This window comes from Limanda limanda, chromosome 10 (genome assembly GCF_963576545.1).
Source record: "Limanda limanda chromosome 10, fLimLim1.1, whole genome shotgun sequence".
In the NCBI taxonomy this organism is placed as follows: domain Eukaryota; kingdom Metazoa; phylum Chordata; class Actinopteri; order Pleuronectiformes; family Pleuronectidae; genus Limanda; species Limanda limanda.
Genome location: NC_083645.1, coordinates 15,967,169 through 15,994,885, shown reverse-complemented (window position 1 = coordinate 15,994,885; position 27,717 = coordinate 15,967,169). Strand labels below are relative to the sequence as shown.

General features: G+C 42.6%; 6 protein-coding genes across 11 annotated transcripts in view; all 6 read left to right on the top strand.

Moving 5' to 3' along the window:
- LOC133012097 (protocadherin gamma-A11-like) overlaps window positions 1-27,717 on the top strand; it is a 250,455-nt gene that overhangs the window by 173,683 nt on the left and 49,055 nt on the right. The window contains exon 1 of one of the 6 annotated variants that reach the window (XM_061080074.1): window positions 3,362-5,749. The exons of the other annotated variants lie outside the window; for them this stretch is intronic. Within the exon in view, the coding sequence (XP_060936057.1) occupies window positions 3,368-5,749 (2,382 nt within the window). The 5' untranslated portion in view covers window positions 3,362-3,367. Of the gene's footprint in view, window positions 1-3,361; window positions 5,750-27,717 lie in introns of those variants that run through there. 6 annotated transcript variants of the gene reach the window in all.
- On the top strand, window positions 322-2,721 carry LOC133012168 (putative protocadherin beta-18). Its single transcript, XM_061080150.1, has 2 exons — window positions 322-645; window positions 1,927-2,721. The coding sequence occupies exons 1-2, from the start codon at window positions 322-324 to the stop codon at window positions 2,719-2,721; spliced, it is 1,119 nt and encodes a 372-aa protein (XP_060936133.1).
- LOC133012011 (protocadherin beta-16-like) lies at window positions 6,328-8,751 on the top strand. The gene has a single exon (XM_061079970.1). The coding sequence runs from the start codon at window positions 6,328-6,330 to the stop codon at window positions 8,749-8,751; it is 2,424 nt and encodes an 807-aa protein (XP_060935953.1).
- Window positions 9,429-11,819, top strand: LOC133012103 (putative protocadherin beta-18). The gene has a single exon (XM_061080079.1). The coding sequence runs from the start codon at window positions 9,429-9,431 to the stop codon at window positions 11,817-11,819; it is 2,391 nt and encodes a 796-aa protein (XP_060936062.1).
- LOC133012114 (protocadherin gamma-A2-like) lies at window positions 12,541-14,934 on the top strand. Its single transcript, XM_061080090.1, has one exon. It carries the CDS (start codon window positions 12,544-12,546, stop codon window positions 14,932-14,934), a length of 2,391 nt encoding a protein of 796 aa, XP_060936073.1. The 5' UTR covers window positions 12,541-12,543.
- Window positions 15,502-27,680, top strand: LOC133012167 (protocadherin beta-15-like). Its single transcript, XM_061080148.1, has 3 exons — window positions 15,502-17,892; window positions 26,352-26,486; window positions 27,549-27,680. The coding sequence occupies exons 1-3, from the start codon at window positions 15,502-15,504 to the stop codon at window positions 27,678-27,680; spliced, it is 2,658 nt and encodes an 885-aa protein (XP_060936131.1).

Here is a 27,717-nt window from a genome sequence, read left to right as displayed (position 1 = left end):
GATTTTCTTTTTTATCAGTGTTCCTGTAGTTATGCATGTTGAACTCGTAGGGACGCTGTAGTCCAGCATGTTGCTCCGGTGGAGCATTTTATGAACAGTGCCTCCCCATCTTCATACGCAAACGAGGAGAGGGGGGGACTAGATATAGCACACGACGGTGTTATAATCGAGACTAAAACACTCATCTCGCTTGGACTATTATCTGTCTTTTTTTGTGGAATATACCCTGACTTTGTGCTTGTTGTTGGACTAAATCGTTGGCTTATTTTCTTGGAGAGTTACACGTGTATTTCTGCCTTTAATGTAATATCGTGGAGAACAATGAAACGGCAAGTACTGTTTTTCATCTCGCTCCTTTTTGTCGGTCCTGTGCTCGGCCAGGTCACCTACTCCGTTAACGAGGAACTGTCTGTGGGCTCTGTTGTCGGGAATGTCGCAGAGGATTTGGGTTTAGATGTCGAGAGACTGAAATCACGTAATGCTCGTGTGTACTTCGGTGATAGCAGAGAATACATCGAGCTGAATAAAGCCAGGGGAGTCCTCCTAATCAAAGAACGAATAGACAGAGAAACGCTATGCGGACAGACGATGCCTTGCGCTCTGCATTTCCAGATTATATTAGACAAACCCATTGAATTTTACAGAATAATAGTTGAAATCGTAGATATAAACGACCATTCTCCTGCCTTTGAGAAAGGTGATATTAAATTTAAAATAAGCGAGTCTGCAGTGATCGGATCAAAGTTTGATTTGGAAGGGGCGGTGGATTTAGATGTGGGAATAAATGGTATCCAAACCTATCGCTTGGAACCGACTGACCATTTCGCTCTAAAACTACACACTCAAGCAGACGGCTCCAGGAATGTGGAGATGATTTTGAAACAACCTCTTGACAGAGAGAAAAACGAGCATCTGTCGTTAGTATTGACGGCCGTGGATGGAGGAGAGCCTCGCAGGTCTGGAACAATGCAGATTATTATCACGGTGTTAGATGCCAACGACAACGCACCAGTTTTCACAAAGCCCATATACAAAGCTACCGTTGAAGAAAATTCACCAAAAGGCACAGTTGTGACAACAGTCAGTGCATCAGATGCAGATCACGGATCAAATGGAAGAATAACGTATTCGATCCGAAGCACGTTAGATAGTGTCCGAAATTTGTTTGAAGTAAATGAACACACTGGTGAGGTTAGATTGATTGGAAATATAGACTACGAAAAATCACGTAATTACCAAATCAATTTACGTGCAAGTGACGAGGGAGGACTAACCGACACATGTAAAGTAATGGTAGACATATTAGACGTGAATGACAATAACCCACTGATAGATGTAATGTCTAAAACAAATGTGATATCCGAAGATATTAAAAGTGGCACTGTCGTAACAATAATTAACATCCAAGATATAGACGATGGTGAGAATGGAAAAGTTAAATGTGCAGTAAATGAAGATATTCCGTTCGTTTTGAGGTCGACTGAAAATAATTTCTATAGCTTAGTGACAGACAGTGAATTAGACAGAGAGAGATCCTCTGAGTATAATATCACAGTGACCTGTTCTGATGAGGGCGTGCCCTCCCTCTCCAGCAGCGTCACTCTCACTTTAAAGATCTCTGACGTGAATGACAACGCACCTGTCTTTGAGAGGAGCTCATATAAGGCCAACATTGTTGAAAACAACACTCCAGGTCTCTCTGTATTCACAGTGAAAGCCAGAGACGCGGACTGGAACCAGAATGCTCGTGTTTCTTACATACTGGAGGACTCCTCTGTTAACGGAGTGCCAGTCTCCTCGTATGTGTCCGTTAGTGCTGATAGTGGAGTCATCCATGCAGTGCGCTCTTTTGACTACGAGCAGATCAAAGATTTTCACTTCCGAGTCAAAGCTCAGGATGGAGGCTCTCCTCCACTCAGTAGTAACGTTACTGTGAAAATACTGATCCAGGACCAGAACGACAACCCCCCTCAGGTTCTGTACCCGGTCCAGACTGGTGGCTCTCTGGTGGCTGAGCTGGTGCCTCGATCAGCAGATGTGGGCTATCTGGTCACTAAAGTGGTGGCTGTTGATGTGGACTCTGGACAGAACGCCTGGCTCTCCTATAAACTGCAGAAAGCCACAGACAGGGCGCTGTTTGAAGTGGGCTCACAGAATGGAGAAATAAGGACGATCCGCCAAGTCACTGATAAAGACGCAGTGAAACAAAGACTGAGTGTTATAGTGGAGGACAACGGGCAGCCCTCTCGTTCCGCTACAGTCGTTGTTAACGTGGCGGTGGCGGACAGCTTCCCGGAAGTGCTGTCCGAGTTCACTGACGTTACGCACGACAAGGAGTACAACGACAGCCTGACTTTTTACTTGGTTCTGGCTCTGGCTGTAGTTTCCTTCCTCTTCATCACGTGTGTAGTGGTTATTATCTCAGTGAAAATCTACAGATGGAGACAGTCTCGCGTAATGTATCACTCCAACCTCCCTGTGATTCCATATTATCCACCACGTTACTCAGACACCTTGGGGACAGGGACTCTCCAACACGTGTACAATTACGAGGTGTGCAGGACGACTGACTCCAGAAAGAGTGACTGTAAGTTCAGCGGAGCTGGTAGTCAGAACGTGCTGATAATGGACCCCAGTGCTACAGGGACGATGCAGCGGATACAGAATGAAAAGAGCATCCTGGATGAACCAGACTCTCCTCTTGAGGTTAGACCTACATAATTATTGCTAGAAAATCATGTTTTTTTGTTTATTTTAGTTCAATTACGTAATTTACAACTCAGTACCTTGGACAGCGAAAGAAAAGCCTCCTTTATTCCCCTCTCGATCTATCTATATATTTGTCAATGTCTCTCTCTCTCTGTCTCTCTCTCTCTGATCATGTTATTTATTGTCTTCATATCTTTCTCTTTTCTTCACACTTTAGAAAACAAATACTTAGTTGGCAAAATATGATGTTTATCACCAGTTTAATTTACAGTAAATTTCCCAGAAGTTTTTGATGGGTGGTGGTTTGTTCACCGAGTACATAAGTAACAGCAGAGGTTAGATTATGTTTTTTCCTTAACCTCGTGTAGTTTCGAGCTGTGAACTGAGTGGGCCGCTGTTGACCAGCCTCTCAGCGTTTATAACCATATTTATACGAGGACAACCTCCGCTCTCTCACACGGGAGACGGACTCCGACACATAAACGCACAGTCGACGGAGAATGAAACACAATGCGCGGAATATATCAATCTGGAATATTTTAACCGTCAGTTTTGGATTAAACTGACCTTTCTGTTGGTGTGATTTGCATCAGTAACGGTGATATCTAAAGGAAGGACAACACGTTTTTTTTAATTCGAGGAGTTTTCTGAAACAACAATGAGACGGCAAGTACTGTTGTATTTCTCGGTCCTGTGTCTCAGCTCAGTGCTCGGCCAGGTCAGCTACTCTATCCCCGAGGAAATGGCCAAAGGCTCTTTGGTCGGTAACATCGCTCAGGATTTAGGTGTGGATGTTAAACGACTGCAAGCACGTAGAGCTCGTATTCACACAGGGGACAGTACCGAGTACATTCAGCTTAGCAAGGAAAAAGGACTCCTCGTTATCAAAGAGAGAATCGACCGCGAAGCTCTGTGTGGCCAGACAACGCCTTGTGCTTTACATTTTCAGATTGCCTTAGAAAGCCCAATAGAAATATTCCCGGTTACTGTCGAAATCACAGACATCAACGACAATGCTCCAGTTTTCCAAAAGGAGGACAAAAACATTGAAATCAGCGAGTCGGCGGTCATCGGCTCTAAATTCGTGTTAGAAAAAGCAGTAGACCTCGATATAGGACGGAATAGTCTTCAGAGCTACACACTGAAGCCCAATGATAATTTTATAATTAAATTACACGGTCAGTCTCACGGTGTTACGAAGGTTGAAATGATTTTACAGAAGCCTCTGGATAGAGAGAAAAAGGAGTTCGCCTCCTTATTGTTGACGGCTGTAGATGGAGGAGAGCCGCAGAAATCTGGCACGATGCAGATTCATATAACTGTGTTAGACGCTAATGACAACGCTCCTGTGTTTACACAAACAATATACAAAGCCAGTGTAAAAGAAAATGCTCTCAAAGGAACCATCATCACCAAAGTGAGTGCCTCCGATGCGGATAAAGGCTCGAATGGGGAGGTTAGCTACGTAATCGGTAATGGTGTGATAGGATCTTTAGATTTATTCCACATTACAGAAGACGGCCAGCTCATTTTGAATGGGCCGATTGATTTTGAAAAGTCGAGAAATTATGAAATAGATATCGAGGCAGTTGACCGAGGGGGTCTGTCTGATTCAAGTAAAGTGATCATTGACGTGGGTGATATTAATGACAATAGTCCTGTTATAAATATGATCTCATCATCAAATTCAGTTGGAGAAGATTCACGTTCACACACCGTGGTAGCTGTAATGAGCGTAAATGATCCTGATTCTGAAGAAAACGGGAAAGTGCGGTGTGTGATTAACAAAAATATACCATTTGCTCTTACAGCTACATCTAGTAATCTATACAGTATTGTGACAGACAGCGATTTAGACAGAGAGACAGCATCTGAGCATAATATAACAGTGAGCTGCTCTGATGAGGGCGTGCCCTCCCTCTCCAGCAGCGTCACTCTCACCCTGCAAATCTCTGACGTGAATGACAACGCCCCTGTCTTTGAGAGGAGCTCATATGAGGCCAACATTGTAGAAAACAACACACCAGGTCTCTCTGTATTCACAGTGAAAGCCAGAGACGCTGACTGGAATCAGAATGCCCGTGTTTCTTACATACTGGAGGACTCCTCTGTTAACGGAGTGCCAGTCTCCTCATTTGTGTCCGTTAGTGCTGATAGTGGAGTCATCCATGCAGTGCGCTCTTTTGACTATGAGCAAATCAAAGATTTTCACTTCCGAGTCAAAGCTCAGGATGGAGGCTCTCCTCCACTCAGTAGCAACGTGACTGTGAAAATACTGATCCAGGACCAGAACGACAACCCCCCTCAGGTTCTGTACCCAGTCCAGACTGGTGGCTCTCTGGTGGCTGAACTGGTGCCTCGTTCAGCAGATGTGGGCTATCTGGTCACTAAAGTGGTGGCTGTGGATGTGGACTCTGGACAGAATGCCTGGCTCTCCTATAAACTGCAGAAAGCCACAGACAGGGCGCTGTTTGAAGTGGGCTCACAGAATGGAGAAATAAGGACGATCCGCCAAGTCACTGATAAAGACGCAGTGAAACAAAGACTGAGTGTTATAGTGGAGGACAACGGGCAGCCCTCTCGTTCAGCTACAGTCGTTGTTAACGTGGCGGTGGCGGACAGCTTCCCGGAAGTGCTGTCGGAGTTCACTGACTTTACGCACGACAAGGAGTACAACGACAACCTGACTTTTTACTTAGTGTTAGCTCTGGCTGTAGTTTCCTTCCTCTTCATCACGTGTGTAGTGGTTATTATCTCAGTGAAAATCTACAGATGGAGACAGTCTCGCGTGCTGTATCACTCCAATCTGCCTGTGATTCCATATTATCCACCACGTTACTCAGACACTTTGGGGACAGGGACTCTCCAACACGTGTACAATTACGAGGTGTGCAGGACGACTGACTCCAGAAAGAGTGACTGTAAGTTCAGCGGAGCTGGTAGTCAGAACGTGCTGATAATGGACCCCAGTGCTACAGGGACGATGCAGCGGATACAGAGTGAAAAGAGCATCCTGGATGAACCAGACTCTCCTCTTGAGGTTAGAAAGGTGTCACATCACTTTTCCTTACTTGTCATCACGAAAATCTCGAATGAAAATGCTACAATATGTATATACATTTTCTGGTCTTCTCATTTTCAGCACCTTGGAGAGCAGCATTTGCACAGTATAATTTGTGTTATTAAATATGACATTAAATTACCAATGTTTTTTTTTCTAACTTAAAATGGTAATAAGATTTGAATATATATACTTTTAACCCTGATAATGTAACAATTCAATCCAAGCTTTTATCTGTCGTCTTTTATCACTTTTTCTCCTCTCCTATCCCTCCTCTTTCCGTGTAGTTTTGCTTTCTGAACTCAGTGGGCCGCTGTCGGCTTGTGTGTTGCAGTTATAGTATACTTACAGCAGCACCGCCTCTTCGTGTCGATATATTCGAGAGGAAGGGCAGGCGCAGACGGCATTGTCTCCTCCAGTGTGGCCGATTTATCTCGCAACAGGATTATTTTTACTTTTCGCCCATCCTGAGGACTGTTTTTGTTTCACATTTTGCTTCGAGTGACTTTACAATCTTTCCAAAGGATTACACGAAGTGGCTGTTTCTTATTGCTTTAATGACATTTCAAACAATGAGACGGCAAGTACTCTATTTTGTTACGATGCTCTGTCTAAGGACAGCCATCGCACAAGTCAGTTACTCTATTCCGGAGGAAATGTCGATGGGCTCTTTCGTCGGAAATATAGCCCAGGATTTAGGGTTGGATGTTAAACGACTGAAGATGGGTAACGCTCATGTTTATTCTGGCGATAGCAGAGAATACATCGAGCTGAACAATGACAGAGGAGTCCTCCTTATCAAAGAGAGAATAGACAGAGAGGCGTTGTGCGGCGATACGACGCCGTGTGCTGTGCATTTCCAGATCGTGTTAGAGAACCCTATGGAATTCTACAGCGTCACAGTGGAAATAACAGATATTAACGATAATGCACCGAACTTTGAAAAAAACGAAATTAAATTCGTAATAAGCGAGTCTACAGTTGTTGGGGCAAAATTTGACTTGGAGCGAGCAGTGGATTTGGATGTTGGCTCGAATAGTCTTCAAAGTTACGTGCTTAAGCCAACTGATAATTTTTTACTGAAGCTGCACAGTCAAGCGGATGGTACGAAAAATGTTGAAATGATCGTACAAAAACCTCTGGACAGAGAGAAAAACGATCTGATATCTTTGGTGTTGACGGCTGTAGATGGAGGAGAGCCACAGATGTCGGGAACAATGCAAATTTCAATCACTGTGTTAGATGCAAACGACAATGCTCCCGTTTTTACACGGAAGATTTACAAAGGAACGGTGGCTGAAAATGCTGCAAAAGGCACGATCGTGACCACCGTTAGTGCTTCGGATGCTGATCATGGTTTGAATGGTAAAATAATGTATTCAATCACAAACACATTGGATGACGTCAGACATATGTTTGAAGTAAATGAGGACAGCGGTGAGGTCAGATTGATCGGACGTTTGGATTATGAAAAGAAAAGACATTTTCAGATCAGTGTACGTGCAAGAGATAATGGAGGGCTGACGGATTCTTGTAAAGTGATTGTCGATGTAGTGGATATCAATGACAATGAACCAACGATCAAAATCATGTCTAAATCTACTGTTATATCAGAGAGTGCAGAACCCAACACAGTTGTCACAATGATAAATATCCAGGACCCTGACTCGGGTGAAAATGGTAAAGTTCAGTGTTTTATAACTGATAATATACCGTTTTTATTGAAATCAACTTCGAATAATTTCTATAGCTTAGTGACAGACGGTGAATTAGACCGAGAGAGATCCTCTGACTTTAATGTCACAGTGATCTGCTCTGATGAGGGCGTGCCCTCCCTCTCCAGCAGCGTCACTCTCACCTTACAGATCTCTGACGTGAATGACAACGCACCTGTCTTTGAGAGGAGCTCATATGAGGCCTACATTGTAGAAAACAACACACCAGGTCTCTCTGTATTCACAGTGAAAGCCAGAGACGCTGACTGGAACCAGAATGCCCGTGTTTCTTACATACTGGAGGACTCCTCTGTTAACGGAGTGCCAGTCTCCTCATATGTGTCCGTTAGTGCTGATAGTGGAGTCATCCATGCAGTGCGCTCTTTTGACTACGAGCAGATCAAAGATTTTCACTTCCGAGTCAAAGCTCAGGATGGAGGCTCTCCTCCACTCAGTAGTAACGTGACTGTGAAAATACTGATCCAGGACCAGAACGACAACCCCCCTCAGGTTCTGTACCCAGTCCAGACTGGTGGCTCTCTGGTGGCTGAACTGGTGCCTCGTTCAGCAGATGTGGGCTATCTGGTCTCTAAAGTGGTGGCTGTGGATGTGGACTCTGGACAGAATGCCTGGCTCTCCTATAAACTGCAGAAAGCCACAGACAGGGCGCTGTTTGAAGTGGGCTCACAGAATGGAGAAATAAGAACTATCCGCCAGGTCACTGATAAAGACGCAGTGAAACAAAAACTGAGTGTTATAGTGGAGGACAACGGGCAGCCCTCTCGTTCAGCTACAGTCGTTGTTAACGTGGCGGTGGCGGACAGCTTCCCGGAAGTGCTGTCGGAGTTCACTGACTTTACGCACGACAAGGAGTACAACGACAACCTGACTTTTTACTTGGTGTTGGCTCTGGCTGTAGTTTCCTTCCTCTTCATCACGTGTGTAGTGGTTATTATCTCAGTGAAAATCTACAGATGGAGACAATCTCGCGTCCTGTATCACTCCAACCTCCCTGTGATTCCATATTATCCACCACGTTACTCAGACACTTTGGGGACAGGGACTCTCCAACACGTGTACAATTACGAGGTGTGCAGGACGACTGACTCCAGAAAGAGTGACTGTAAGTTCAGCGGAGCTGGTAGTCAGAACGTGCTGATAATGGACCCCAGTGCTACAGGGACGATGCAGCGGATACAGAGTGAAAAGAGCATCCTGGATGAACCAGACTCTCCTCTAGAGGTTGGTTTCTTGCGGTCAATTTGAGCTCAAAATTATTTGCATATATATTTTTGCTGTGATATATGAAGGTATTAATAGTCGTCAATAGTAATAAACCTGCAATCAGCACCATGGACAGATACACTGTTAGTGATCTGAACTTCTGTACTCCTTAGACGTTAATTAACAGTAGATATCTTGACGGATATAGAAGATATTTTAAAAAGGGAAATTATTTTCAAAATTATTTTGTTTTGAAATAGTATTCCTCTCGCCTACACTCTTTCTTTTTTGACCAACAAAAAAAGTATGTTTAATATCAGCACCTCCTGTCTTCTCTGCAATCTAATTTTATTTTATTTTACCAAATAATTTTTCTAACCATCACCAATCATATGACTCGTTTGCACACCCCTATTGTAATTTTGACTTCGAACTCAGAGGGACGCTGTTCACCAGTGTGTACCAGTCTTACAGCAGATAAATAGTGTTACCTCCCATCATCTCCGTATAGCTGAGCTTCAAGCAAAGAACGGGGACATACAAAGAAACACACGCGAGGTTCCAACAGATAACATGGACGTATCGAACGACTGTTTCTTTCTTCGCTGAGTGGATTATTAAGACCTTGTTTTTGACAGCAGATTTGGGGGAAATACTTGTAAAGGAGGACTGACTGGTTTACATAAGGATTTCTTGCAAAGACGACGACGTACGTAACAATGAAGCGGCAAGTACCGTTGTTTCTCTCGGTCCTCTTCTTCAGCGCAGTGCTCGGACAGGTCAGCTACTCCATTCCAGAGGAGATGCCGAAAGGCTCTTTCGTCGGCAACATAGCTCAGGATTTAGGTTTAGATGTCAAAAGACTACATTCCGGAAAGGCTCGTGTTTTTACAAGAGACAGCACCGCGTACGTCGAGCTGAACAGAGAAAGAGGAAGACTGCTGATTAAAGAGAGAATAGACAGAGAGGCGATCTGTGGACAAACGACGCCCTGCGCACTGCACTTTCAGATTCTATTGGAAAATCCAATTGAATTCTTCAGTATAACAGTTGAGATCAAAGATATAAACGATAACCCCCCGACTTTTATTACAAACGAGGTTCAATTTAATATTAGCGAGTCTGCGCATATTGGCACTACATTTAATTTAGACAGGGTGACTGATGCTGATGTCGGCGAAAATGGTTTAAAAACGTATGTCTTGAAACCAACAGATATATTTTCTCTTAAAATGAACAATCAAGGTGACGGTAGTAAAAACGTTGAAATGGTTTTGAATGCACCGCTGGACAGAGAGAAAAACGAACACCTTTCTCTAGTTCTGACGGCGGTGGATGGTGGCGAGCCGCAGATGTCAGGGACAATGCAGATTCACATCACGGTGTTAGACGCTAATGACAATGCGCCTGTTTTCACACAGTCTGTTTACAAAGCCTCTATACATGAAAATGCAGCAGTAGGAACAATGGTAGTGAAAGTAACAGCAACCGACGCTGATCATGGATCGAATGGTAAAATAACATATTCAATTTCAGGTATACTAGATTATGCCCGTGGGATGTTTGAAATAAATAAGGCTACAGGCGAGGTCACCTTGATTGGAAAAGTGGACTTTGAAAAGTCGAGAAGTTTCCAAGTTAATATTCACGCTAGTGATGATGGTGGACTAACTGGTTCCTGCAAACTGATAGTCGATGTATTAGATATGAACGACAACAGCCCTGATATTCATATTATGTCAAAATCAAATGTGATATCAGAAGACGCAGAACCTAACACTGTCGTTACGGTGATAAACGTAGAAGATGAAGACTCTGCTGAAAATGGAAAAGTTCATTGCTTCATTAATGATAACAACAACTTCATGTTAAAGTCAACATCAGATAAGTTTTATAGCTTAGTGACGGACAGTGAATTAGACCGAGAGAGATCCTCTGAGTTTAATATAACAGTGATCTGCTCTGATGAGGGCGTGCCCTCCCTCTCCAGTAGCGTCACTCTCCCCTTACAGATCTCTGACGTGAATGACAACGCACCTGTCTTTGAGAGGAGCACCTATGAGGCCTACATTGTAGAAAACAACACACCAGGTCTCTCTGTATTCACAGTGAAAGCCAGAGATGCTGACTGGAACCAGAATGCCCGTGTTTCTTACATACTGGAGGACTCCTCTGTTAACGGAGTGCCAGTCTCCTCATATGTGTCCGTTAGTGCTGACAGTGGAGTCATCCATGCAGTGCGCTCTTTTGACTACGAGCAGATCAAAGATTTTCACTTCCGGGTCAAAGCTCAGGATGGAGGCTCTCCTCCACTCAGTAGCAACGTGACTGTGAAAATAGTGATCCAGGACCAGAACGACAACCCCCCTCAGGTTCTGTACCCAGTCCAGACTGGTGGCTCTCTGGTGGCTGAACTGGTGCCTCGTTCAGCAGATGTGGGCTATCTGGTCACTAAAGTGGTGGCTGTGGATGTGGACTCTGGACAGAATGCCTGGCTCTCCTATAAACTGCAGAAAACCACAGACAGGGCGCTGTTTGAAGTGGGCTCACAGAATGGAGAAATAAGGACGATCCGCCAAGTCACTGATAAAGACGCAGTGAAACAAAGACTGAGTGTTATAGTGGAGGACAACGGGCAGCCCTCTCGTTCAGCAACAGTCGTTGTTAACGTGGCGGTGGCTGACAGCTTCCCGGAAGTGCTGTCGGAGTTCACTGACTTTACGCACGACAAGGAGTACAACGACAACCTGACTTTTTACTTAGTGTTGGCTCTGGCTGTAGTTTCCTTCCTCTTCATCACGTGTGTAGTGGTTATTATCTCAGTGAAAATCTACAGATGGAGACAGTCTCGCGTGCTGTATCACTCCAACCTCCCTGTGATTCCATATTATCCACCACGTTACTCAGACACTTTGGGGACAGGGACTCTCCAACACGTGTACAATTACGAGGTGTGCAGGACGACTGACTCCAGAAAGAGTGACTGTAAGTTCAGCGGAGCTGGTAGTCAGAACGTGCTGATAATGGACCCCAGTGCTACAGGGACGATGCAGCGGATACAGAGTGAAAAGAGCATCTTGGACGAACCAGATTCTCCTATAGAGGTTTGAATTTCTTACCTCTATGTTCCTTTGTTGAATTCGCCTTTTCAATTTACTCTCCCCTACTTATTTGTGCTACATTGTTGTTTAAAGTGATTTATAGCAGGATCCTACTCTGAAGCTTCAGTTTAACAAATACTATATGTCAAGCAGTACAACCAATACTATATTTTAAGTAAGAAAAGTGTGTGGAATCAGTTGAAGAAGCACGCCGATGTGTTTTTTTCAGCACCCTGGAGAGCGACACGAATTCTGATTCAAAACTACGTATGTTTTTCAATTTTTTTTTGTGAGTTTGCTGCTTTAATTGACTTAATCTGTTTTAAATCAAACATTGACACCTATATTAGGTGCCTTTTTTTGTTAGTTGGGTGTAGTATCAAACATCCCCGCCCACTCACAGGTAAAGTGTATTTTTAATTTTTTTAATATATGTCAAATTTTTTTGTTGCCACATTCGGCTGCAATTTGTATCAATAACCTCGTAGGGCCGCTGTTGGCCAGTTTGTATCAGATTTACCGCAGACTCTTTGTACCTCCCATAAAGCCTTTATTTTAGAGCGAGAGAAAGACAGACGCTCAACGCACCGTCTGGAATTAACCGGAGATACAGGACGTCGTATTCCTTTTCATGCCCGGACTATGCTCAAATAGCTGTGTTTTCGTTTAAATGTGGGACAACAAACGTCAAACGGCGTCGATGGTTCACACTGGAATAACGTGCGACAGAACAATGAGAGGGCAAGTACTGCTGTTTTTGTCGGTCCTCTCTCTCAGCTTGGCGCTGGGGCAGGTCAGCTACTCAATTCCTGAGGAAATGCCCAAAGGCTCACTCGTTGGAAACATGGCAAAAGATTTCGGGTTGGATATTAAAAGACTCAAATCGGGTAAAGCTCGCATATTTACCCGAGACAGTGACAAATATGTTGAGCTGAATAACGAAAGAGGAGTCCTCCTCATCAAAAATAGGATAGACAGAGAAGCGCTCTGTGGACAGACGACGCCTTGCGCTTTGCATTTTCAGATTATATTAGAGAATCCGATGGAATTTTACAGCGTTACTATTGAAATCACAGATGTTAATGATAACCCTCCGTCATTCGAAAAGAACGACGTCAGATTTAAAATAAGTGAAACCGCGGTCAGCGGGGCTAAATTCATACTAGACCGTGCCGTGGATCCTGATGTTGGTTCAAATGGTTTGCAAACATATAGACTCGAGCCGAGAGCTAATTTTATTATTAAACTACACGATCAAGCAGATGGAACAAAAAACGTTGAAATGGTTCTAGAGAAACCTCTCGACAGAGAGAAACAGGAGCACTTGTCTTTGGTTCTGACGGCGGTGGATGGAGGAGAGCCGCAGATGACGGGGACAATGCAGATTCTAATCACTGTTTTAGACGCTAATGATAACGCCCCTGTTTTTACACAGCCAATTTATAAAGCTTCGATAAAAGAAAATTCTCCAGTCGGTACAGTTGTTGTTACAGTTACTGCAACAGATGCTGATTATGGAAGTTATGGTAGAATCACGTATTCTATTTCAAGTATATCAGATCACGCACGTGGGTTATTTGAGGTAAATGATGAAAGTGGTGAAATTCGACTGAAAGGAAATGTTGACTATGAAAAAGCTCGAACCTTTCAGATAAATGTCCGAGCAAGTGACGATGGAGGACTAGTTGATTCATGTAAAGTGATGATTGACGTCACTGACGTAAATGACAATAAACCCGATATTCAAATAATATCTAAATCAAACATGTTATCAGAAGATGCCAAACCCGGTACTGTTGTGACAATGATAAATATTCAGGACTCAGACTCGGGTGAGAATGGAAAAGTCCAGTGTTCTATGAATGATAATATTCCTTTTGTTATTAAGTCAACAACCAATGATTTCTATAGTTTAATGTCCGACAGTGAATTAGACAGAGAGAGATCATCTGAGTATAATATCACAGTGACCTGCTCTGATGAGGGCGTGCCCTCCCTCTCCAGCAGCGTCACTCTCACCTTACAGATCTCTGACGTGAATGACAACGCGCCTGTCTTTGAGAGGAGCTCATATGAGGCCAACATTGTAGAAAACAACACACCAGGTCTTTCTGTATTCACAGTGAAAGCCAGAGACGCTGACTGGAACCAGAATGCCCGTGTTTCTTACATACTGGAGGACTCCTCTGTTAACGGAGTGCCAGTCTCCTCGTATGTGTCCGTTAGTGCTGATAGTGGAGTCATCCATGCAGTGCGCTCTTTTGACTACGAGCAGATCAAAGATTTTCACTTCCAAGTCAAAGCTCAGGATGGAGGCTCTCCTCCACTCAGTAGTAACGTGACTGTGAAAATATTGATCCAGGACCAGAACGACAACCCCCCTCAGGTTCTGTACCCAGTCCAGACTGGTGGCTCTCTGGTGGCTGAACTGGTGCCTCGTTCAGCAGATGTGGGCTATCTGGTCACTAAAGTGGTGGCTGTGGATGTGGACTCTGGACAGAATGCCTGGCTCTCCTATAAACTGCAGAAAGCCACAGACAGGGCGCTGTTTGAAGTGGGCTCACAGAATGGAGAAATAAGGACGATCCGCCAAGTCACTGATAAAGACGCAGTGAAACAAAGACTGAGTGTTATAGTGGAGGACAACGGGCAGCCCTCTCGTTCAGCTACAGTCGTTGTTAACGTGGCGGTGGCGGACAGCTTCCCGGAAGTGCTGTCGGAGTTCACTGACTTTACGCACGACAAGGAGTACAACGACAACCTGACTTTTTACTTAGTGCTGGCTCTGGCTGTAGTTTCCTTCCTCTTCATCACGTGTGTAGTGGTTATTATCTCAGTGAAAATCTACAGATGGAGACAGTCTCGCGTCCTGTATCACTCCAACCTCCCTGTGATTCCATATTATCCACCACGTAACTCAGACACTTTGGGGACAGGGACTCTCCAACACGTGTACAATTACGAGGTGTGCAGGACGACTGACTCCAGAAAGAGCGACTGTAAGTTCAGCGGAGATGGTAGTCAGAACGTGCTGATAATGGACCCCAGTGCTACAGGGACGATGCAGCGGATACAGAGTGAAAAGAGCATCCTGGATGAACCAGACTCTCCTCTAGAGGTTTGAGGTTACATTTACCTTATGTCATTTTGCAGACGCTTAAAAAAAGTGCTTTATAACTGGGGAACGACACCAAAGCTTCTATATGTTACCGTACAGCTTAAATAAAGTACAATGAGTTAAATATTTTCGATAAAATTAAGTCAGGGATAAGTTAAATAAAATTATGCTAGTTATTTTCAGCACTTTGGAGAGGTACACGAGACAATGTGTCAGAGACATCAATTATCCTCCATCTATCTATCAATCTGTCTGTTTTTCTGAGTGTCTATGTGTCATGTCTGTCTTGTCTCTCTATCTACACTTTTTTCTCTGTCAGTTTGTTGCCTTAATCCAGGCAGACAACTACAATGTAATGATCCTGCAATATCTTTTTTACGTCCCTACGTGCCGCTGTTGATCAGTGTGGGAAAATTATCTCGCTCTCTCTATAGCGCATTCCTCCCTTGGTTGCCCTGTTTCGATTTCAAGTGGCAGTTTAAAGACGACGCACGACTACCGGCTCACAGCTACATATTTCTGTCGCGGTGGTGTTGTTTAAATCAAGTTGAATTTGGCATTGACTCAACCACCATGGGGCGAGGTTTTACATTGACACGGAAGCTGTTGTTTCTCTGCATTTGTGTCGCAAATGTAACCGTCGGGCAGGTCCGCTATTCTATACCAGAGGAAATGGCGACGGGCTCCATTGTTGGGAATATCGTTCAGGACTTGGGCTTGGATGTTAAGCGGCTGAAATCTGGGCGGGCGAGGATATTTACCGAGGACGGCAGTGAGTACATCGGACTTAATTTGGACAAAGGGACTCTGATTGTCAACAAGAGGATTGATAGAGAGGAGCGGTGCGGGCTAGTGTCTCCTTGCTCTCTGCATTTTCAAGTCATACTGGATAATCCTATGGAGCTGCACCGCGTCGATGTGGAGATTCTTGACATTAATGATAATGCTCCGGGTTTTGCCAAGCGGGAAATGAATTTTGAAATTAGTGAATTAGCTGTAAAGGGAGCCCGTTTTTCTCTCGACAGCGCCAGAGACCCAGACGTTGGGTTGAATTCTCTCCAAACGTATAAACTGAATCCTACAGATCATTTCAAATTAAACATGCTGTCTCGACCTGACGGTACTAAATATGCTGAAATGGTTCTCCAGACAGTATTAGATAGAGAAAATCAAGAAGAGCACAAATTAACATTAACAGCATATGATGGCGGTGATCCCCCTAAATCAGGGTCTGTCAAAATAAACGTTATTGTCATGGATGCAAATGACAATGCACCTGTGTTCAGCCAGTCTCTTTACAGAGTGACGGTTCCTGAAAACGCATCAAGTGGGACTGTCATTTTAAAAGTTAGTGCCACGGATGCTGATAAGGGAACAAACGGAGAGCTGGTATATTCGTTCTCTCAAAATAGTGATGTCACATCATCTAAATTTAATATGGATTCTCATACTGGGGAAATAACTGTAGGAGGGGAGTTAAATTACGAGAAAGTCAAACATTTCGAAATTGATGTTGGAGCAACAGATAAAGGGGGGTTGACAGACACAAGTAAGGTTCTAATTGAAGTTACCGACGTGAATGACAATGCCCCTGTCATCAGCATAATTTCCCTTTCCAACCCAATCCCAGAGGATTCGGCTCCAGATACTGTTATAGCTATGCTCAATATAAAAGATCTAGACTCGGGTAAAAATGGTCAAGTTAAGTGTTTCATTAGCCCAGATTTACCTTTTAAAATCAAGTCAACGACGTCTAATTTTTATAGTTTGGTATCTGATGATGATCTGGACCGTGAAACTGTGCCTGAATATAATATAACAATAACTGCAATGGATGAGGGTTCACCGCCTTATTCAACGAACAAGACCATTAATTTAAGGTTATCAGATATAAACGACCACGCCCCAATGTTCCCACAACCATTTCTGAACGCTTTCATCCCTGAAAATAATTCACCTGGCATGTCACTCCTCTCTGTCAAAGCCAGTGACCAGGATTCTGGGAACAATGCGCGCATTTCCTATTTCCTAGAGGAAAGTCAACTGAACGGGATGTCAGCCTCTTCTTATTTTTCAGTGAATGCAGAGAGTGGAGAGATACTTGCTGTGCGTTCCTTTGACTATGAGCAAATGAAAGATTTCCATATCCGAGTCAAAGCCCAGGATGGAGGCTCTCCTCCACTCAGTAGTAACGTGACTGTGAAAATACTGATCCAGGACCAGAACGATAACCCCCCTCAAGTTCTGTATCCAGTCCAGACTGGTGGCTCTCTGGTGGCTGAACTGGTGCCTCGTTCAGCAGATGTGGGCTATCTGGTCACTAAAGTGGTGGCTGTGGATGTGGACTCTGGACAGAATGCCTGGCTCTCCTATAAACTGCAGAAAACCACAGACAGGGCGCTGTTCGAAGTGGGCTCACAGAATGGCGAAATAAGAACGATCCGCCAGGTCACTGATAAAGACGCAGTAAAACAAAGACTGAGTGTTATAGTGGAGGACAACGGGCAGCCCTCTCGTTCAGCTACAGTCGTTGTTAACGTGGCGGTGGCGGACAGCTTCCCCGAAGTGCTGTCGGAGTTCACTGACTTTACGCACGACAAGGAGTACAACGACAACCTGACTTTTTACTTAGTGTTGGCTCTGGCTGTAGTTTCCTTCCTCTTCATCACGTGTGTAGTGGTTATCATCTCAGTGAAAATCTACAGATGGAGACGCGAGCGCCTGGTTTACAAATCCACTGGGAATCTTCCAGTCATTCCATATTACCCGCCCCTTTACGCAGACGTAGGAGGCACCGGTACCCTCAAGCAGGCCTTTAGCTATGAGGTGTATGGAACCACTGACTCCCGGAAGAGTGATATAAAATACCTACAACCCTTCAGTCAGAACACTCTGAGTGTTGACCACAGTGCTACCAGGACAGTACCAAGACACAAAACAGAGACAGAGAATACTCTCACAGAGGTGAGGTCAGCACATTCATTTAATCCCTTGTTTTTATTATGTTGTGTGTGTGAGAGTGTGTCTGTAGGTCTGTGTGTGTGTGTCTGTGTGTGTGTCTGTGTGTGCCATCAGTTAGATAGTGGTCTTCTCAATACTGTTGTACTATGCCAAACAGGTGGTCAACAGGTCTTTCCTCTCTTGTTAGATATTTAGATTTACGATGTCTGGCAGCTTATCCTGCGGTTGGAGCTACTAACAGTATCAAGCATAGTAGAACATTGACCATATGATATGTCTCATCAACACTTTCTTTTTTATGGTTCCCTTTGTATTCCCTGTGTCTTCATCAGCTCAACGTTGCCCACAATGATACAAGTAAAACAGACAATATCACCAGAATATATCACTCTGGTTCTGTCTCTTTTTTTGGCATTTTTCTTTTTATTGTACTGGCATTTTTCTTTTTATTCGATGCAACAATTCATTTCCAATAACTTCCAATTCCAATACTATTATTTGGCGTTGTGTCAGATTTTTCACGTCTACATTTTCCTCATGTTTATATTTTGCTTTATTTTTCTCTAACTTCTGTCCTCTGATATTCATAAAGATTAATTTATACTTGTGCTGGCCTATATATTGAATATCTTGCATTGAAACATTATGTCAAAATGCCATTAATTTCCTATCTTTAGATCCCTTTATAATGTCCTGCCAGAGAGCATTGTGTCATGGGCTACAGAGGTGTGAGAGAACAATACAAAAGCTACAATGAAAGACAAAAAACCTTGGCATCATCCCTGCTAAAGCTTTGCCACAGATTTCTCCCACATAGAGACAGTGACCTAGTTCCCCTTGTGACGTAGTGCAGCACATTGGCATAAAGCTGCACACAGAGAAAAGGAGCAGAGACGGATGCTGTCGATGCAAATCAATAGATTAAATGCAAAGGGTCACACAACACTGTTCATTCACAGAGCTATAAAATGCGAGAGCTGAAGAGGGAACTGTCACTGGTGCTGGGGAGATGGAGAACGAGGGAGAGATGCAACGTGATGGAGAAGCAGATAGAGAGAGAGGCAGCGGGGGAGGGGGAGGGGAAGAGCCACGTGGTAACCAGCACAGTCTCCTCCATCCCTGTGCAGAATGTGTGTTGGTGATGCAGGGCAGCCATTTTGATCCGCAGCTCTCTTTGTCTGCTCAAGAACAGGGCTACAGGAAGTCTCACGTGTGAAACATTCGCGTCAGGCTGCTGACAGCACTGTGAAGGACTCAGAGGGGCTGACATTTCTTGAAAGAAAATTAAGGAAAGAGGAGAGAGAGAGGGAGAGAGACATCTTCATGCATTATGTAACAAATGACAAGGGGTCGTCAGAAATCAGGACACAGGCTTAATGTGAAGAGCACATCTGTGAAAATAATGAATTCAACCCTCACGCTATCAGACTGCTATGATCTCCTGTAAGATTCCCCACCTCAGAGGGTTTGTTGTGTGGTAAAAGTGACTGTGTGGTCGACAGGGCACAGATAACCCTTTCATCATGATGATACCTGTGGTGAGGTAAATAAAGGAGAGGGCAAACTAACTTTCTCTCTCTCGTTTAATGGAAATAACATATGTGTTTAGATTTGGGGCACATGGATCTTCATATAAACATGTGTGTGGAAGATGTTGTTCTGTTCTGCATGTGCTGTTGTTTGATGAGTTTAGTTCGGTTTCAAAGGAAGCATCAGATCATCTAGTGTGCCTCATTCAGTCGCTCTGTGTGTGTGGGCGTGCGTCCGCGTGTGTGTGCGTGTATGTGCGCGTTAGCAATAAATTCCCCATGATGCTCAGTGTGTACATGTGAAAACAGGGGTTGACAAACTACAAAGCAGAAAGTTAGGTTAAGTGTGTTAACCCCCATATCCGCTGGAAGTAGTCTGTCAATATTATTAGCCCACATCTGTATCTGCTTTACCTGTTTAAAACCCTAGTGTCTCATGTTCTACGGTTTATAGCGGTGAACATTATACCAAGTTCCATAAATTCTTTTGACCACAGTGTCGCCAAAGGGGTCAAAGCTCACAGAAACCAGCTAGGCTCAGTCTCTTTGATTTGCTGCAGCCCTTAAGCGTGTTGCTCTTTTATCTTTCAGTTTCTTATAAACCTCCTTGGATGTGTCATCAGCCATTTTGGATCTAATACAAAGCCCTAAACGTCGGCTTATTAAACCAGTTACTGACCGCAAAACTGTAATCAGCAGCAGAACCTCCCAGTTCCCACAGGCCCGAGCTCTCGTTCAAGGCTTCCACCTTCTCAGCCAGGCTGTCTGGTGAGCAGCTGTGAACCCATGTGTCTGCCGGCGGGGCCCATCAACATTCTGTGCACTGTGTGTGAGAATGAGAGGATGTGGTTGTTGTCACAGATGTTTATCAACACATAATCCTGTTTTTGTTCATATACCAGATATCGTACTTATAATGGACATTTAGGTGTGACTTCTTAAAACAAAAGAGATACTTTTGTACATTAAACATGCTATTAACAGATAAATATAACACATACTACTTCAGTACTGCTTGGTGCTGTCCCTCTGTTTGTTGCTTTTTGCACTCTGCTTAGGTTTCAAGAACATGGCACTGTTGACATTGCTTTGTTTTTCATTATGGAAGTGGGGAGAGTTGTCAGTCACTGTATTTTGTGTGTAACAATCGTGGATGCATTGCTTGGTCAAACATGTATAAATGGCAGTTACATTGTTTATAGCATTACTGTAACTAGGTGTAGATAAGTAGCTGGTTAGAGGACTGTGCCAGTCTCTTCATTGTGACACACAAATTCCATTCAACATATTTATTCAGGATCTAGTTTAAGTTGTACAGTCCAGTGTAGTAGTCGATTAAAGGATCTGATCGATTAGTATAAATGTATGATTTGCTTATTCAAAGAAGCCCCAAAAAAAAGAAAGTAATAAAGTACACCCCCACGCTAGAATTAGATTGTAAACAACAAATGCACATATGTAACTTAACCAAGGAGCCATCACAACAGAATTCATCTTGCCGGAGATGGGTTGTTTATATCACAACAGGATGTTGGCTCATTAAACACAAAGTCATGTCTTTGATAGTAGGCATCTGGGATTATGATCACTTTTGTACAACAACAGAACCACAGTATTACTTTAGTTTACTATCTGTATGTTATTTTGTTCCTCAGCTGAATAGAATTTACAGCAGGAGTACAACTAGCACAGTATCAATTTGCAAGGACCTTTCTTTACCTGAAGTCACATAACCCAGAAAGAAGTTTATGACAAATTGATGTTGTCGTTTGATTGTGTCTCAGAGGTGGAAGTGAGGAAGTCTGTACTCGTTGATACTCTGGAAAGGATTACATTAACACTACGGATTACTGGGAGCAGTGTAATATGGGACAAAGACCAAGTTTTGTCAACCTCACAAAGACTGTGAACTGTATCCACATACAGACTTTACCAAAATGTTTATTCTTTTCTTAAATTCTTCAAATTTAGTGGCAAAAGTGATTCTCATAGGGTGTCAAACCATATCTGCTGTTTCCACCCTTAATATTTTTGATGTGATTCATTAAAAGGACATCTTGCCCATAGGTATAGGAGATGTTTTGCATTATAATTATTATTCTATTATAATGTATTTACATCATACAACCCCTTATATATATTTACCATGGACTATATCAACATTGTAACTATAGCAACCTAATTTAATTATACTAATAATTCTGTGAATACGTCCTTTGAGGATTTCATTTTACTCTGTCACTAACTCTGTATCAAACTGGATGGCCACTGTTCAGCAGTCCCTCTCTCTCTCGGTTTCCAACAGTCCTCCTTTTTCCTCCTGATCTCATTTTCTGCATCCCTCCCCTCCCCCTCTCCAGCTGCACCACTCTGCAGCAAAGAGTGAAAGGGACAGAGAGAAAAGGAGGAGATTGCTCAGTGTAGGACATTTTGTTCGGTCTATAAAAAGACATTAATAGCCAAACTGTGTCTTTTCATCCCTGAGTAGGTCATTGTGCTTGTGACAAAAATAAATATCTTCTATCTACCACTTTTCAGTCATTCGTCACAAGACTCTTAAATACGTGTATAAACATGTGCTTTAGGTGAAGAACATATTATCAGTGTGTGTTTGTGTGTCTCAGCATAATTTCTGTTCCTGTCCTTTGTCTTCTTCTTTACTCTCCATGATTTTTTATGTGGTTCCTTTTTTGCCACCATTGCCTGCTTGCAGGAAGCTGGGTGGGATGCAAGTAAGCGAGGTGGGATGTGTTGCCATAGCAACAAGCTGACTCACTGGCAGGGCTGTACCATTTCCAAAGAGCCACAGGGGGTCAGCAGCAGATGCAACCTCGTGTGTGTGATGGCTACATGTATTTGTGGTTACTGGGAGGACAGGAGACACCCCTATTTTGGGCAAAGAGGTGCAACATCCAGAAACCAGGGGTGGTGATGATGATGGAGAGAAGGGAGGGGGAGGGTGTGATCATGGCTGCTTGTGATATTTATTCTGATCAGTGCTGCCCTGTTTGGTTTGCCTTTGCTTGTTTTAGTAACGCTTGTCCATGATGAGTTTATTGACTAATATGTAGCCTTTGATTTAAGTTCTTATTACATTCTTGGATTTTGTTATATGAATAGACAGAAAACGGTCTCTTCACATCCTTTGTTTTTGTCTTTGTTGCTCCTTTTCCTGAGGGAGTGGTTCATTTTGTAGGTGCGGGTGTTTTGGAGCAAAAGTATCATAATATGTATTTCTCAAAATCATTTCATTTGCAGAAACACACGGTATATGATGTACACTTTTATTTAGAGTAAAGTACATTGCTCTATTTTTTTTAAAGCAGGATCTGGTTTCCTTTGTCAAACATGCTTAGAATTGATCTCAAAGAGTGACATCAGCTGCAACACAAACAGGGTCACAGAGCAAAGAGTCTCATTAATAAGGCATGGATTTGTCTGGGGGCATCGCCTAGAGGCCCCCTGCTGTTGATATGAGGGAAGTGGCTTGGTGCAGCAGTGCAGTGTTGTGATTTAGTCTAAAAGTGGTTTTATTGTACCAGAGTATGTATACACTAGATTATTTTCCATTATGTTCTCTATACACACACACTCACAGATACATAAATAAAACTCTTTCTCTATATACGTATGTGTACATGTATAAATCTGGGATTCAGGACTGTGTACGTCACCTGAAAAACAAACTGATTCATTACTATCACTCTTGACAGGGGTAGAGCTACTGCCTCTGTCTTTCTAAAGAACGTTTTTGGTTGAGCTGTTTTTTAAAGAAAAATTTAACATTTTTGTTTGGCTCATTGTGATAATAATCATCCCTCTCACAAGTACGTCTGGATTTTAACAGTTTCCCTCATCTCCCTCTCTCTTCCTCTCTCTCTCTCTCTATCCGTCAATCACTCATGAATTTGTCTATAAGTTGAACATATAATTTAAATCTTATGATATTGTCCCAATGCATAAATAACCTTATTACACTGTTGTATTATTTGCATACATTTAACCTAAATAGTTTAAGTTTCCTATTTCCTAAAATTCTTTCTGACAATAATCTTAACATCACTCCACTAATTGAAGGCACTTACAGTTAATGCAACACATGATCATTTGTTTACATCAATAATTTCTTTACACAAGCAGTGAAAAAATTATTACAGACAACCACTTTAAAAGCACAAATACCAGAAATGACAGACATGTGAATTATGTAACACACGATTTGATGTGGACCCCATGGTAAGTATGTTGGTTGCTGTACTTCCCAAAGCCAGACTCTTGTTTTCTGACCACCAGTCTAACTGATATGTTTTCTCTCTTGTTTTTCTCTTTCATGTTCCCCTCCTCTCTCCCTGATGTCTGCTGTTGTTCCTGTTTCCTCCCCGACTCCATTTATATCCTGACTCACCAAATAAGGTAAGAAATCTAATCCCTACTGTTCACAGACACATACAAACAGAAACATACAGTACCAGCTCGTACACCTTACTGATGCACTGACAACTGAACATCATGCTCCAGATCACCACGCAGTCGACGCAAACTCTAGCGGTGACTATCACAAATTGGCTCTGAGTCAAGCTGTTAATCAGATTTTCCACAAGTGACGCATTCACAGGCCTCACACAACATCTCACAGAAGGTCTATCACCACTGATGATAACTTTAATCAGGCACTCATGGACAGAGCTTGTGTTGACAGCAGATCATGAGTGACAGTGTGAGTGGCTGGATGGACAAAACAAGGTGTGATTGTTTTATTTGAGGTGTTATTCAGGATTACACTCAACATCAGATGAAAATAATCTAGTCTTTTGACGTATGCATTTATATTTTTTTTACTAGTCCTTCAAATTGTTTGTTCAACATTTTGACTGGCAACTTTAATATGTGATTCATTTGAATCAGCATTCCCTCTTCTTTCAGGATGCTGAAGCAGTGCTTCATTACAATTGAAGCTAGACAGCTCACTACTAACATGCTTACATGGTTTAGTAGTGAGTATAAGCAGAAAGCACCATATGTTAAAGTAACTCACGCCAGATGAAGAAGCTCTGTATCTTGGAGTTTAGCATTTGATTTCTTAATCTGGACCAGTATACACTGTATATAGACAATACAACAGCATGACATCGCACTCATTAAAACATGAATCACATAAAGCAACCTTTCATTATAGTTGGATTTATGGTGTTGATATACTGAATTGCATCATATCCTTATTAAGCAAACTATCATATACATTGTTGTCAGTCAAGATAATAACAGTCCAATGCAACACCTGCCTCCATGAACATTGTAATTGTTTAGTTTCTGTTTAAACTGTTTTCAAGAAGCCTTGATATGTTGAAATGTTGCAGTTTGTGATGGCATTTTAACTTAATTAATTTTCACAGAGGTGTGTCTGTTATTCAACCTACCTCCACTGATGTAAGTGGGCTGGACAGAATTTTAGAAACACCTCTACATCTAACAATATGACACCACAACTGCTCTTTGCGTTATAATGAAGGCTATGTTGGAAGATCTAATGCAGACCAAAGACACCAACACACCATACTATGACCTTAAAAAAGACAACACATCTGGTTTAACACACAAACATCTAATGTAGCAGTCTTAACTAAACCTAAACATCATGTATGCCTGGCATTAGTTATAGTGTGTAAAGGTCTTTTGTATTACAGTGCACTACAGATTGTATGTGTGGCTGTTTTTCCAGTCACTCAGTATCAGTTCCTCTGAAACAGGTTTGAGTACAAACCTGTGTCCCTATTCACTACATAGCATTTTACAATTGGAAGGTCTTAGCATAGTTAAAAGTGTCACCTTGCAGCTACTACATTAAATACACAGCTGGAAGTCTTGTGTGGGTGCAGTGCATTAGCCCCGTAATGTGGTATTTACCTGTGACTACGTGTGAGGTGGAAAATGCTCCATCTTCCTCATGAAATAGAGTAATAGAAAAAAGACGAAGCACAGTAAGGTTTAGCGGCTGTGGCTCAGGGGACAGAACGGGTCGTCCACAAACCAGAGGGTAGGTGGTTCGATCCCCAGGTCCTCCAGCCCACATGCAAAAGTCTCCTTGTACATGAGATTGAACCCTTAATTGTCCCTGACCGTGGTATGTGAGTGTGAATGATATGTGACAGAAGAAGCACATTGCTTCAGATTCAACTGTACATTTGAAAACCCATTTGTTCAAGGTTTGCTTTGCTTTATAATCCAAAATATACTTTTTTTATATATACTTTCTTATAGGATGAATTTCGTTTTTTATGTAAATCTTGATCCTTCCATCTCCAAAATGTCCTCTTCAGCTAGTACTGGTTTTCATGTACCTGACACTTGCTCCATGGTCAGTACACAAAAGACTTGTCATCTGAATTTAGATTTCCTAATAAAATCTTCATTTCAGTTTTTAAAAAATGCTTTGAAAAAAAGAATATGAATTCATGTCTTTTTCAATTTCTTCCCAAAGGGATATTGAAACTATAGGGTCAAATAAATAAAGCTTAATAAAATATATCTTGCTCACTTTCCAAGCAAAATTAATTGTGATCTCCCATAAGTGTCTCTCCAGTGTCCTGTTGATATGTTATTTATAGCTTTTTTTCAATTTCTCTTTTAGATTTATTATAAACAATCTGACTTTTTGCTGCATTTTATAGACATTTTAGGTATTCCTCTAGCTTTGTTTATATTCAGCATCAGGCACTGTTTTTAATATATACACTTGTAATTGTCCTTTCATGAGACAACTCCCCCATTGTAATTATTTTCAGGCTCTGTTTATAGCAGTACAACTTGATGAGTGTCTTGAACCATGTGGTTGTGTATTTATTCCTGTTTGGTAAGAAACAGAGAAGCAGTGGAGCTGCCTGCTGTCTTCAGTAGGAGCCCGTGAGAATGTTGTTTCCTCTCGGTTCTCATCAGCCTGCAGCAGCAGCACTTGGCCGCCTGTGTGGCGCTGTCCACATCCGTGGTGCTGAAATCAGCTCCAGCACTCTCTCCCCCTCCCCTCCCCTCTCTGCCTCTCCAGCTGCATCTCCCTCTGTCGACCACATCCTGGTAGGGCAGAGGACTGTTGCAGACACTAGGTTTATTGTGTACATTTTCACAACAATTACAACAATTTCAATATTTGCATTGGAACGGATTGTTTTCGTTTTTTTGTATTGAAAATAAACGTGTTGGACGTGATTTTGAATTTACTTGTCAGCCTATAATGCCTGCTGCAAAACAGGTGAATTGCGTTTTGGAAGTGTAACACAGCCTCATCTGTGACTAACATTTGCTTCTGGTCTGTATATTGGGTAAAATAATGTTGTGTTTATGTTAAGGGAGGGAGAGGGAGAGGGAGTGGGAGGAAGAGAGAGCGAGAGAGACACAGAGATCCTCTGCGCTCCCCCTCCCTTTCTATTTGCTCTATAGACCTTCATACGGGTATCTGACGTTCGCTGCTGACAGGATTATTTCTATGAGGCTTGTTGGGAGCCGTGAAGACGTAATGACGTGTTCAGGCTGCACTGGCTTTCTGTCGCCACAGGAAGGCAACGAAGAGCCTTGTCAGCCACAGAGGCATGTGCATGCATGCAGGCACATAAAGGACATATGGATGAAGACATATTATTATATATTTGATCATGTAATGATCAGACTTTCATTTATGAATAGGAAACTCTACTTAAGTCATCTGTTACCTACAGCTGATATAACAAATGTTTGCTTTATATTTTATTCTTTATGATATTTATATATTTATACACATTTAAATACCGTATTAGGTGATGAGAAGGCTTTTAAACGCATATTATTAATGTTAAATGAGGGGTATTTATGATTTTATATTCATATGTCATGGCTTGTCCGTAAATTCACATTATTAAAACCATTATGAGTAATGATGATACAGTAGTTTATCTAATGATATGATATTTATACTCATCTACTTCCTATTATCAATGTAAAAGCCTTTGCAGGTGATGGGGACTTTAATGAGTAGTAGCTGATGACATTTCTAGAGCCATGAAAACCACAATATTTTTTTCAGTGGACTATCCTTTTACGTCACTGTTTGGTAGATGTTCACTGTACACTGATTGGTGGAAACGCGTTTGCGTTTTCCACCAGTCACATCCAGAGCTGTACAAAGAGATCTACTCCGTCTCATCGAGTAGCTTCAGCGTCATAACCATTGCAATGCTCTGCACGGGAGCGGAGGGATACGCGGACACAAAGCATGACCGTCCCTGTTATGCATAAGGACGCTTTTGCATTGGATTATAAACCTTCTCTGCTT

Coding starts and splice junctions, on each gene's coding strand:
- LOC133012168 (XM_061080150.1), top strand. CDS start 322: ATGAAACGGCAAGTACTGTTTTTCATCTCGCTCCTTTTTGTCGGTCCT. Junction 646..1,926: donor AACCCATTGAATTTTACAGA/ATAATAGTTGAA, acceptor CTCAGTAGTAAC/GTTACTGTGAAAATACTGAT.
- LOC133012011 (XM_061079970.1), top strand. CDS start 6,328: ATGACATTTCAAACAATGAGACGGCAAGTACTCTATTTTGTTACGATG.
- LOC133012103 (XM_061080079.1), top strand. CDS start 9,429: ATGAAGCGGCAAGTACCGTTGTTTCTCTCGGTCCTCTTCTTCAGCGCA.
- LOC133012114 (XM_061080090.1), top strand. CDS start 12,544: ATGAGAGGGCAAGTACTGCTGTTTTTGTCGGTCCTCTCTCTCAGCTTG.
- LOC133012167 (XM_061080148.1), top strand. CDS start 15,502: ATGGGGCGAGGTTTTACATTGACACGGAAGCTGTTGTTTCTCTGCATT. Junction 17,893..26,351: donor CAGAGAATACTCTCACAGAG/GTGAGGTCAGCA, acceptor GGTTCTCATCAG/CCTGCAGCAGCAGCACTTGG. Junction 26,487..27,548: donor CCTCTGTCGACCACATCCTG/GTAGGGCAGAGG, acceptor GTTTTCCACCAG/TCACATCCAGAGCTGTACAA.